At 41.1% G+C, this 12278-nt stretch overlaps 1 protein-coding gene across 1 annotated transcript in view; it reads left to right on the top strand.

The window, feature by feature from the left end:
• The window catches only part of LOC115521620 (uricase), a 32891-nt gene extending 25290 nt beyond the window's left edge, over window positions 1-7601 (top strand). The window contains exons 6-8 of the mRNA XM_030326960.1: window positions 1549-1672; window positions 3827-3910; window positions 6063-7601. Coding sequence (XP_030182820.1) covers window positions 1549-1672; window positions 3827-3910; window positions 6063-6137 — 283 coding nt within the window. The 3' untranslated portion in view covers window positions 6138-7601. The remainder of the gene's footprint in view (window positions 1-1548; window positions 1673-3826; window positions 3911-6062) is intronic.
• Window positions 7602-12278: the final 4677 nt, after the last annotated feature.

Raw genomic sequence — 12278 nt, 5'->3', positions numbered from 1 at the left:
ATTTACTGTGTGTCAGAATTCCCTGGGGGGCTTAGTAGAAGGCAGATTACTGGACATAACTCCAGAGGTTCTGATTCTGTAGGCCTGGGGTGGGGCCTGAGAACTTGCACCTCTAATAAACTCCCAGCTGCTGCTGCTGCTGCTGGACCAGGAACCACACTTTAAGAACCACCATATCAGGTGAGGATAATGATATTCGGCTTTACTACCTCACGGTAGATACAGAGAGGGCTAAATGAGGGTGACCAACGCATCCCAATTTTTCAAGGACTTTTCTGATTTTGACACTGAAAAGTCCCACGCCCTGGAAAACCCCTTGATTGGTAGGCAAACTGGGACAGTTGGTCACTCTAGGCTAAACTCGAAATGAGATGATGTTTACAGAAGCAGTTTATAAATGATAAATGTGTTAACAACATAAAGGTACGCCTATCATTATAATATCCTTGGCAAGCAGGAATTAGGCCTCTGGACTCTGAGTTTGCTTTTTGACTAGGCATCTCATTCCTCTGCTGAAGTTCTCATTGCTAGAAACTGCTACTTTCTGATGAGCTAGTATCTGCCCCCTGGTAGCTTCTTCCCAGTGGTATAGTTCTGCTCTACTCCTTTTATTATGTGATGTGTCTGAAAATACTTACAGAGAACTTCACCTCAATCTTCTTTTTCCCGCGTGTTCCCCATTGGCAGCAGGCTGATGTATTTCTGTTAGAGCACAAAATTGAACATGGCAGAGTCAGGGTCTTAGCTGGGCCACCCACTCAGGAAAAGAACTTAGTGTGGATCATATAACTTTCAAGATTCCTCACGTCTAAACTGGGGATAATAATAGCACCTGCCTCAGGATATTGAGAGAATTCAATGAAGCAATCACATAAAACCCATAGCACAGAGCCTGGCACAGAACAAAACCCCTAAAAACATAACAATTCAAGGAACTGGCCAGTCTGAGCAGTAAGAGGGTTGGAATACTTGGAGGTCCTCTTCATAAGTTCATCAAATGTGATGGAGATTTACCCTGGAATGCCCAGTGGGCCCTAGTTCCAGGTGATGAAGATAGCCTAGTGACACTCAATACCCTTGTTGAATAGGGTGTGTGTGTGTGTGTGTGTGTGTGTGTACGCGCGCACATGTGTGGGTAAAAAAAGGGGAAGTGAGGTGTTTTTTAGGGGGCATTACCAGATATTAATCTCTTCTTTTTTTAAAAAAAAATTTTTTTTAACGTTTATTTATTTTTGAGACAGAGAGAGACAGAGCATGAACGGGGGAGGGTAGAGAAAGGGAGACACAGAATCTGAAACAGGCGCCAGGCTCTGAGCTGTCAGCACAGAGCCCGACGCGGGGCTCGAACTCACGGACCACGAGATCATGACCCGAGCCGAAGTCGTCCGCTTAACCGACTGAGCCACCCAGGTGCCCCGATATTAGTTTCTTCTAAAACCAGCAATAGAATTGTTTACTGCAGGGAGAGAAGGTCACCGCTTCTTAGCTTTATAATGCACTCCTAAAAGGCCACCCTATGAGTCCTTAGTTGTTTTTTCTGTGTTTTAGGGATACTGTTCGGGATATTGTCCTGGAGAAATTTGCTGGACCCTATGACAAAGGCGAGTACTCGCCCTCTGTCCAGAAGACCCTCTATGACATCCAGGTGCACTCTTTGAGCCGGGTTCCTGAGGTATGTTTTGTCACTTGCCATTCTGAAGACTGAGAGAACTTGTTGTGTCTCCTGTCAGCGCTGACAGAAGAGTTGAGAGTTAAAATAAGACAGTGGAAGACACATGAAAAATGACATCTGTTGTTGTTCAAAAGCTTGTTATAGCAAGTGAGAAGAGAGCAAAAAATGGAAAAATCTGTCCAACCTGAAAACATGGGCCACTGCTGTAGTTCTTTAGTTAGTCGAAAATTCTTTGGGTCCTTACAACCTGCCACAATTTAAGCCTCATTTCAGGACACTCAAATGCCTTGAAGGAGGGATAATTCGGCCAAGAGTCTATGTTTCAGGGTAGCCGGAGAATGAAGGATAGATGCAGACAGATTCCATCCATCCATCCATCTGATGTTATTGAGTAGTTATTATATCTCTGTCAGCACATGAAGAATACAAAGATAAATTAGACAGTGTGCCTACCCTTAAAGGGTTCATCATTTGGTAAAAGAAGACAATAAGTAAACTAACGATCCAGTAAAGCGTAAAGCATTATAGAAATACAGAGAAAGGCACCTAACTCAGGTATGGAAGATTGGGCCAGCCAGGCTTTATGGAGGGACAGGTGTTTGAATTGAGTCTTAAGGGTCAAGTAGGGGTTGGTTATCTGAGTTCGCACTCAAGGGTGAGGGAGCATGGTAGGTATAAGACAGGAGCAGCATGGAATAATCATTTGCTGTTGAGGTTTTGGCATATGTGAAGTGCCAGGAATGAACATCTTTCCATGTGCCTAAGGATGAGGCAGAAATCAGACCAGGAGGATCTTTGTGAGTTTGTTTATGGTCTGTATTTTATTTTCAAAGCTCTTAGGAGCCACGGAGGGGTTTAACCAAGGTGTAGCACTACTGAATTTGCACTCTAGAAAGATCACTTTAAAAGAAGGGTGGTAAATTAAAAGGACAGCAGACCACAGATGAGGAGACCTGCAGGGAGGCTATTGGGAGGCAGAAATCTGGCAAAGAGGGTCTGAAGTAAGTAAAGCCATGATGGGTGGAGAAAAAGAGTACCAGTCTTAGACATGGGCAAGAGGGATCCTGCCATGACGTGGAACTTTCCAGGATGTTTTCTGGCTATCCTTTCTCCACTGGATGAAGAGTCAGTGGGGCCAAGGCAACAAATCCTTCACAGGGGCACACATCCCTTTACAGTTTCTCTGGATACCTGCACCCCAGAATTAACTGCCCAAAGAACCCTGAGACCACTTTTAGAACCTGTGCAAACCTCTTCCCCAGATCCACCCTCCGGAGGCAGATCATGCCATCAGTGTGTATACCCTTGGGCCTGCGAGTGGGCAAAGGGGTGGAAACTGCTTACAAACACTCAAGCTAGCATGTCCACATGAGGCCAAGAGAGAGGAAGGGATGGGCCAGGGGCTGGGGTCTGGCTCTTCCCACACTACAACATCCTGCATTGCAAGCAGTCAGAGAAATTTCAATTAGGTTCTGGTTTTCCAGGCTGTTATGAAGGTATATTTGTCAAGTAAGAAGGATAGAACATTTTCACTTAAAAATTTCTTGCTTGGGGGCGTTTGGGTGGCTCAGTTGGTTAAAGGCCAGACTCCTGGTTGTGGCTTAGGTCATGATCTCATGGTTCATGAGTTTGAGCCCCACATAGAGCTCTGCACGAACAGTGCAGAGCCCGCTTGGGATCCTCTCCCTCTCCCTCTGCTCCCTCCCTGCAAAAAAACCAAAATGTTGCTTGCCTGATTCAAAACTTTAAACATCTGGCATGTGGGCCTCCAATTGTACTCTTACCCCAGGGTCTGTAAATGTTCAGGATAGGCTAGAGAGGAGGAAACAGACTGAGGAAGAATTTAGGAGGTTGACTGGCCACCACCAGGAGGCCAGTTAATATACTGAAGTTCTCACTGTTTTCTGACCCAAGGAACGCTTACTTTTCTGAAAACCGATTTTGTACTTGGAGGGGGAAAGAATGCGTCCACCATCTAATAATGGGACTAGCAGGAGACAACTGTGTCACGCAGTAGAGGAACATCAGAAAGTGTCTCAGAGACGGAGGTGGAACTTGAGTAATGGACTCACAGGCAGTTGGGTTACTGGGGAGGAGTGACAGAGAGATAGATTCACAGTTGCCCAATGTGATCCATATTACTTTGGATTCCAGATAGAAGATATGGAAATCAGCCTGCCAAACATTCACTACTTTAATATTGACATGTCCAAAATGGGATTGATCAACAAAGAAGAGGTAAGAGAACTTTAAAAATATTTAAAGAACGTCTACCCTCCTACCCCTGCACCCTTACCTGTCTTTATAAAATTGGGATGATAATATCACCAACCAAAACTCTTACCAGCTGTTGCTTTTGGAATATTTATAGTTGCCACTGATTAGAGTCCTCTTAGATTCTGGGCCTTTCAAAACCTGGGGCTGGAATGCCTTAGAGGTGGATGAATGATTATGGAGGAGGGTTGGAAGCTAGAGAGATTAAAAGACAAAGAAAGAACAGAGTGTGCCAGAGAAGACAGCTCGGAGATGTACTTCGAAAAGTGCCACACAGGGTCACAGCTTTGTTATTCTCCCATCATGAGGCAATAAAGAGAAAAAAAAGATTCTATTTCCCTTCTTTCATCATCTTTAACTTTTGACTAAGTAGTCAGTTTAAGTAGCATATAAACAGAAAATGTAAACAGAAAGAAAGAAAGACTGTTTCCAACTGTAATTATAGAAAGCAAGATGAGGGGGTGCCTGGGTGGCTCAGTCGTTACACATCTGACCCTTGATTTTGTCTCAGGTCATGATCTCATGGTTTGTGAAGCTCTGCACTGATGGCATGGAGCCTGCTTGGGATTCCTTCTCTGCCTCTACCTCACTCGCATGCTCTCTCTTTCAAAAATAAATAAACAGAAAGGAAGAAAGAAAGAAAGAAAGAAAGAAAGAAAGAAAGAAAGAAAGAAAGAGGGAGGGAAGGAAGGAAGGAGAGAAAGAAAGAAAGACAGACGAGGAAATGCACTTTTTGAAAGGAAACCTTGTTTTGGAAAAACACCCTGACTTGTTTTAAGCCATGGCAGAAGGTTAAACCAAGTGTGTCTGACTAGACAGCCTGAAGTAGTGTGTCCTGGGAGATTGGAACTGTCCTTCCCCTCTTGAGCCATTTTCAGAATGGTAGGATTTCTCTATTCCTGTTTCTGTCCTGCAAATTATGTTAATGGACTCCATCGGGCTGTGCTACCACAGCTGTAGGTGGAGGCTGGGGAACAGCACTGGGAAACAAAGGCTTAGGCGCCTGGGATAGCTTCTAGAGAACTGTGAGTCACAGACGAGAGCAACATTGATCCCAGGTACTGTTCATTCAACTGAACAGGGAGGCAGCATCGTTTATGTCACTGGAAGGAAAGGATGTCGATTACCAGAATACCATTAATTAGAATTAAAGCCCTTTAAAATCATTACCTTCTAAAGGGCAAGAGAGAGACCTGAAAGTAATCTTGGCCATGTCGACCAAAGGTAAAACAAATGGGCCCCAAACAGAAAAGGGTCAAGCTCATGACTGGAGCAGTGCTCAGCTGAGGAACCAGCAAAGAAACGAGGTCTCCTCAGGGCCCCCAAACACCTGTAACCTGCACTGATCCCAGCTCAAAGACGTGTCGCAGGGCTTGCCAGGTGTGTCCCTATATCCAAGAAGTCAGACTTGCAGCTTCCTCAGCTCCCACCTGAAGCCTGCGTGGGGGCCCCGAGACGGGAAGGCCCAGATCCTTGGGGCCAGGGGTCCGCGTGAAGGCACCTGAGAAGCTACACAAGTTGTCCTGACTCTGTGTCTGTGCTTTGGGGTTGGGGGGTGGGAGCTGCTCTCAGGCCCTCAGCCAGCAGGCGTGTACAGAGTGAGGGCAACACATGAGAAGCAGGGAGTCAGGACGCACTGACAACAGCAGAGAAGTGACAAATGACAGGGTGGGAAGACAGAACATCTCTAAATTTACAGCTGTCTGAAACCACTTAGTATTGGGCTAACAGCCCTGAGGACTCAGATGTTCCTGAAGGCGTGGTATGATCGCATTGGACATTGATAGGTGTTCAAAGTGAATTCTCAAGCAAAGGCCAAATTATGTTCACCACATTCTGTTTAAAAAGCAGAGATAGATAATGCATTTGAGAAACATTTATATCCCAGTGATTAAAATCTTTCAAACACTCTTAAATTTTCTGGACAATCAACTCATCCCTCCACTATTGCCAGAAAAATAAAGCATTACCCTGCTTCAAATAACTTGACTTTAGTGCATATACGTTTTTCCTATTTAGTGAGTTGTTGTTTATGGTTTTGATTTAATATGGATTCATAGAAAACAGGAGAGGTCTATTTTAATGCTTCTGAAGTTGCCATGTGGCTTTTCTACAGGTCTTGCTACCATTAGACAATCCCTACGGCAGAATTACTGGAACCGTCAAGAGGAAGCTGACTTCGAAGCTGTGACAAAGTAGCTACCATCGCCAGGAGCCTACTCTCAGTTGAGGATTTCCTTCAGCCTCTTGTGATGCTGGAAATCATAGCATTGTAACCATGCAAATTTTCAAGCTAGAATGTTGATTTATAGTGTTAATTTTCCTCCTGTATGAAAGAATTCTTCTGCTCCTAGCTCAGCAAGGTGTTTTGTGATTAGTAATTATAACATGCTTTATGGATGCAGTTTACTTTACAAATGCTACACGGTATTAGAACAGTCATAAATCAAGATTTCTTTTTAGTTGTCTTGTGCCTTCCTATCTTTGAGACGCTTTAGAACCAATTCACTAAGAAAATAATCATGAATTAATGGATGTGTCATATCAATTACTTTGTGCACAAGTTCAAAAGTAAGCACTGTTTTCATCCTACTGATGCAAAAACTGCTTTTGGGCAATGCAGAAAATATAACGACAAAATCATCTTTTGAAAACTTTCACCATTGTGACTTCAATTAGACTGAATATTTGGATTTCTAAGAATGCTCTAGCATATGTATCACTGGGAATTTATTTATACTCTAAAAATACTTTTATAATCTTAATGTATTGGTTTTATGACTTTTACAACTCTTAGAGAATATATAGTACACACTAAAAAAAAGTATAACTTATTTTTCTTTGAATAAGGTCTCACTTTGGCACAAAGAACCCATCTAATAAGTGCTGAGTCAATATACCAATCAATGAATATACATATAGAAAGAAGACGACACTCTATACAAATATCAGTGATGATGATTTCTAGATTGTGGGATTAGGAGTGATTTTTATTTTTTGCCATGTGCTTTTCTGAATCTTCCATATCTGAACATTTATTACTTTTATAATCAGAGAAATAAATATAATTGATGATTTAAAGATATATACAGACTTGACTGGTGATTATCTTTATATCAGTTGAGTAACACTATTTATATATATATATATATGTTATATATATATATATACTATATATAATATACATATATGGTATATATCATATACCATAGAGCTTCATAAACTATAATTAAACTGTAATTTTAGAAACCCATGATGAAAACCTGTCCACATGAACATGGAACCTTCTTCCATTTAAAAAATCTACATTTATTAACTTTTTTAAATCTCCATTTTTTATAAATGCTTACATATAAGTACTTAGTATTATTTGATAATTCTGCTTCATTCCCCTTTGTAATACTACATAAGCTAGCATGGTATAGTGTTTAATTTCACAAACTCACTTAAATCCTGGATCTACTTCTTTCTAGCTATATGATAAGTATCCTCATCTGTAAAATAGAGGTGAAATAGAATCTAACTCAGAGGTATTTCAAGCATCAAATGGGTTAATGTTTGTAAAGTGCTGTGATAATGTTTATGGCTGACACAGAAAATTCTGTATGGGGCACCTGGGTGGTTCAGTTGGTTGAAAGTCAGCTCAGGTCATGATCTCACGGTTTGTGAGATGGCTCTGGGCTGAGAGCATGGAGCCTGCTTGGGATTCTCTCCCTTTCTCTTTGCCCCTCCTATGCACTCTCTCTCTCTCTCTCTCTCTCTCTCAAAATAAATAAATATTTTTTTTTTAAAAAGAAATTTCTATATGTGTTTGTTAAATGAAATATCTTGCCTTCTTTTCATGTGTTATTAGACCCAAGTAGAAAATCTTCTTTGGACTTTATGAGTGAGGTGAGAGATGGGAGGCCGGAGAGCAGCAAGCCCTAGAAAATGCTGGAAACCCCACACAAGCTAGTGCCTGCTGGGAAAGAACACGAGATAAGCAGGATGAAATAGTATGATAAGGAAAGTTTTGTGCCACACTGAATACTCATGTTACAAAATGGGCTTCTATATCATGTCACTTGGGTGGCCAAATTGCTTAGTACATTTTATTCCTCTGCTGATTTCATAATCCTGTTTAAAGAGGAATTTAGAATTTAACATGATTTTTTCTAAAAACAAACAAACAACAAGAACAAAAAACGTAGGCCGTTCTTACTAGCTATTATCTTGGTCAGGAAAGTTTTAGAAACACTGTATTTGCTTCAGAGAAGAAACTGATGTTAGAGCAGAATCCTTAGACGTTGTGGCCCGTTTTGAACATACATGCATTGTGCTTCTCCTGAGTCTTAAAACATTTATTGTAGTCGATTGCAAATGAGCTATTGGATGTTGTATCCCAGGTGTTATTTCCCAGGCAGGAGAGCCTGGAGTCTGAAATTTTCAAGGGCCAGAATCCTATTTTGTGAAGAATGTTTTCTTGTGCTTAAAATTGTAAATTATGCTGAAAAACAGGCTTTGGGTTTCACCCGGTTTTGTCAGTGCTGGCAGAGGAGCAGGCCAGCCTGAACTACAGACACCGGCCAGGTAATTTGTATCAAAACATTTTGTAATTTTGTTATAGAAGGCTACAGGCTCTCTGTTCCAGTTTTTCTGGGAACCCACTTGCTCTACAGTGCTTTCTCTTCCCTTCCCCCCATCCTTACCCCGGCCCCATCTCAAGTACTTTCCTGGGGGAATAAAGCAGGTGACTCCAGCCCATTTGCTGCCTGGAGGCAGTTTGCCTGGCACCCAACAGAGCAGCTGTCATCTGGGGCTTGTGGTTTCAGCAGCCAAAATTCTAAGACTTAGTCGAAATCCTCTAAATTTCATCTCAGAACTTTCATTGAAACAGCCTCAGAAAATGCATTCCATTCCTTTTCCTTTTTAGTCAGACTTAAGTTCACACCTTTCTTCCCCTTTAGTAACCTGCTTTTTCTCCCTTTGTTCTCAATACAATAGAAATCACTCTTTGGAAACAGTGTTTTTACTTGTTTGTTATTGAAACAGAATTTAGCTTTTTCAACCACGTGCAAAGATTTAACTACAGAAATCTGAACTTCTTTCTAACCTCCTAGGCCTCGGTTCAGAAAGACCATTGATTTTTTTTTTTCCCTCCAGACTAGGGACTGGATGGACTTTGCCTTTTGGAGTCTCCTTTGCAAAACCTTTGTTTAACTTCTGCTTCCTTAGCTGCATTTTGGAGGAAACCAAAGCTTCTTTCTAAAGTCATGGATTTCAAGCCTTCTAACTCACTGGGTTCTTCCTGCTTCCAAATAATGGAAACTTATTCTCTTTGAATTTTTCATAGTCTTTGTTCCCATTTCTGTCAGAGTGCAGCTGCCTTTTGTTCTTCCATTTGCCTGGGCTCTTTTTCAGGAATTCTTAAGGTTTTTAGATTCTATGGATATCCCATTGAGAAAGAATGGCTATGGACCTTCTTCCCAGCAAAGTGCTCATTCATGCCTCTACAGGGACCTCAATATCTGCCAAGGAGGTCATTTACACTCAATCCTTAAAGTGTAAAAGATTCCATTGGAAATTTACACATAAGGAATATATTCAAATAAACTTGGAAGGAAGGTACACTGATTCCCTTGTATGAGAAAGGGAAAACAGTGTGTTTAGGATAAAAGAGAAGGACCCCAGATATATAGGGGAAAAGACATTGTAGGACATGACAGTGTGGTGAGTTTTACTTGAATGGTGGAGGGAGCGGTGACACATGTAACTCAAATTATTTGATTCTTAGAAAATCATAGAAATTGAATGCTGAAATAAACTTCTGGTTGGATTTGTTTATTTTACATAGGAGGCAATTGAACCAACAGAAGTTAAGAGACTGGCACAGGGTTTTACAGAAAAGTCAGCAACAGATCAGAACCCAGGTCTGCTAACCCGTAGTCCAGGGTCCCTTTCCTCCTCCAATGTGGATCCATAGCTTCAAAGTTTTCCTTTTTAACTCTGTGTAAATTAGGCTAATGTTAACTTACTCCGCATTCTGCGTGCACACCATACAGAAGGTTGATGAATAACCTACAGACATTAGGGTAGCTAGGAGAAGTCACCTTAGCATTAAAAATTAATTAGGAAATCTGCCTGAATAGATAATTAAACAGACTGATGTCAACCTAATTGGCTCAAATTAATGAATGCAGCTCTACTTAGATTTTTAAAATTTTATCTTTAAAATTTTGTTGATGTTTGTTTTTGACCCACACACATCTTCATTAAAATCACAGACGTATCAGAGGGCTCCCTTTCATTAGTCTCACAAAACCATTTTGAATGTCATTGAATGTTCATTTTGAATTAGGGATGAGATGTATTTAGAATTCACCAAATGCCTCAACTAACTTAGGTCTTTGGGGACCAATAAAAACTTATATGCATTTTGCTCAGCACATTTCCCTTAACTCAGCATAACAATTTTTCATGGAGCTTAAATAATGCAAGTTTTTTTTTTCCTTTTATGTGCCCTTATGAAGATAAAGTATCTAAAACCACCCCAAATCCAAGGACCTAAGAAAGTAATTGTTTTATCTTTTAGCAGCATTAGAATGTATCAAATGAACAGTATTTGGACTGAGCATATGTTTGTTAATTCTGTGACTCTTCTGGGCTTGATATGGAGTGAGAGCATAGTAATAAAATCATACTTTAATGTACTTTTCCTGTTATACTAATATCTGTACTATGTACTCTTATTCAATTCTCCATCAGTCTTATGAGACTGGTATTATGGAAGGGTTGCTACTTTCCCTACAGCATCCATCCTCCTGTCTTTGTGTAGCTGAATACTTGGCTATCTGAAATAAACACTACAGTTCCCAATCTTCCCTATAGCTAAGTATGGCCAAATGATTGAAGTTCTTGTTACAGAGATATGAGTATTAGTGCTGGATGCAACTTCTCAAAACAGGTACCCTTATTTCCTTCTTGGCTGGAATACAGTTGTGATAAACGATGCTTAAGCAGCCATCTTGGACCACATAGGAAGCTATGTATTGAAGATGGTGGAGGAACACACTAGGAGAAGACTGAGACCCAATGACTGCGGGGTGGCTGTCCTGACCCTGCTCTGCTTACCTTCAGACCTCATATACAGTAGGGAAATCTTATTTGTCTAAGTCATTGTTATTTAGATTTTCAACCGAAACCAGCCCTAAATGGTATACGTGAGCTGTTCTGTCCCAATGGCGACGTGCTGTAAGTATGAAATGTGCAGTGGCTTTTGAAGATGTGTTTTATTATTTTGTTCTTTATTTTTTTTTTTAAGTTATGCATCCACTTGAAAGGGCATTCCTTTTTTTTTTAAGTTTATTTATTTATTTTGAGAGAGAGAGAGAGTGAGGGAACAGCAGAGAGAGAGAGAGAGAGAGAGAGAGAGAGAGAATCCCAAGCAGGCTCCACACTGTCAGCGCGGAGCCGGATGTGGGGCTCCGACTTATGAACCTTGAGGTCAGGACCTGAGCCGAAACCAAGAGTCAGACGCTTAACCAACTGAGCCACCGAGGTGCCCCATAAATGTATTTTTAAAAGATTGTAAAGTATGTCAATAATTTTGGTATTGTGCATGGAAACGGTAATATTTTGGATATGTTAGATGATTTTCCTGCTCCCTTGTGTGACCACTAGAAAATTTCATAAAAAAATGTGACCGCTAGAAAATTTTAAGTCACACATGTGGCTCACATTATATATTTATTGGACAGTGCTGACCTAGTGTTGCTTTGCTCTGTGTCTGTAGCTGCAGTAGAGAACAGGTGAAGTACCTGAGGCTGAGGGGAGCCGTATAACTGCCCAAGTTCCCCTTTCAAGTAAATGGTGGGGCTGGCCTCAAGCTCAGGTCTATAGGAGCAGCCTCAGTCCTCCCACCCACTGTGGCATGGTGTAGATCAACCCGTGTCATTGGGTTGCGGCACAGGAGAGGAACACAGTCCCAAACACGAATTTATTTGTTTGTTTGCCTCTTTATTTATTTATTTACTTATTTATATTTTAATTCCAGTGTAGTTAACACGTAGTGCCAAACACAAAGTCTTAAAAACAGGAACTGCTGGTTGCTTGAAGAGTTTTCCTGAGCGTCCTTCAAAATGTTTGTAATCGTGAGTTTTATAGTCTTATTTTCAAGTTGTGTATTTCCTGGCACAGAAAAGTAAGAGTGTGACCCACTGAAAAAGGAAATGAAGCACAATTTACCAAATGAGTCTGCTGTCTTTAATTTAGAAAGAAGACGTCTGACTTGCAACATTGCCGTAGATGTCTCTGCCCCACAGATGACAGAGCTGGAGAATCTTGTGGAAGGTCT

The sequence above is a fragment of the Lynx canadensis genome, chromosome C1 (genome assembly GCF_007474595.2).
Source record: "Lynx canadensis isolate LIC74 chromosome C1, mLynCan4.pri.v2, whole genome shotgun sequence".
In the NCBI taxonomy this organism is placed as follows: domain Eukaryota; kingdom Metazoa; phylum Chordata; class Mammalia; order Carnivora; family Felidae; genus Lynx; species Lynx canadensis.
This window is presented reverse-complemented; position numbering and strand designations above follow the sequence as displayed.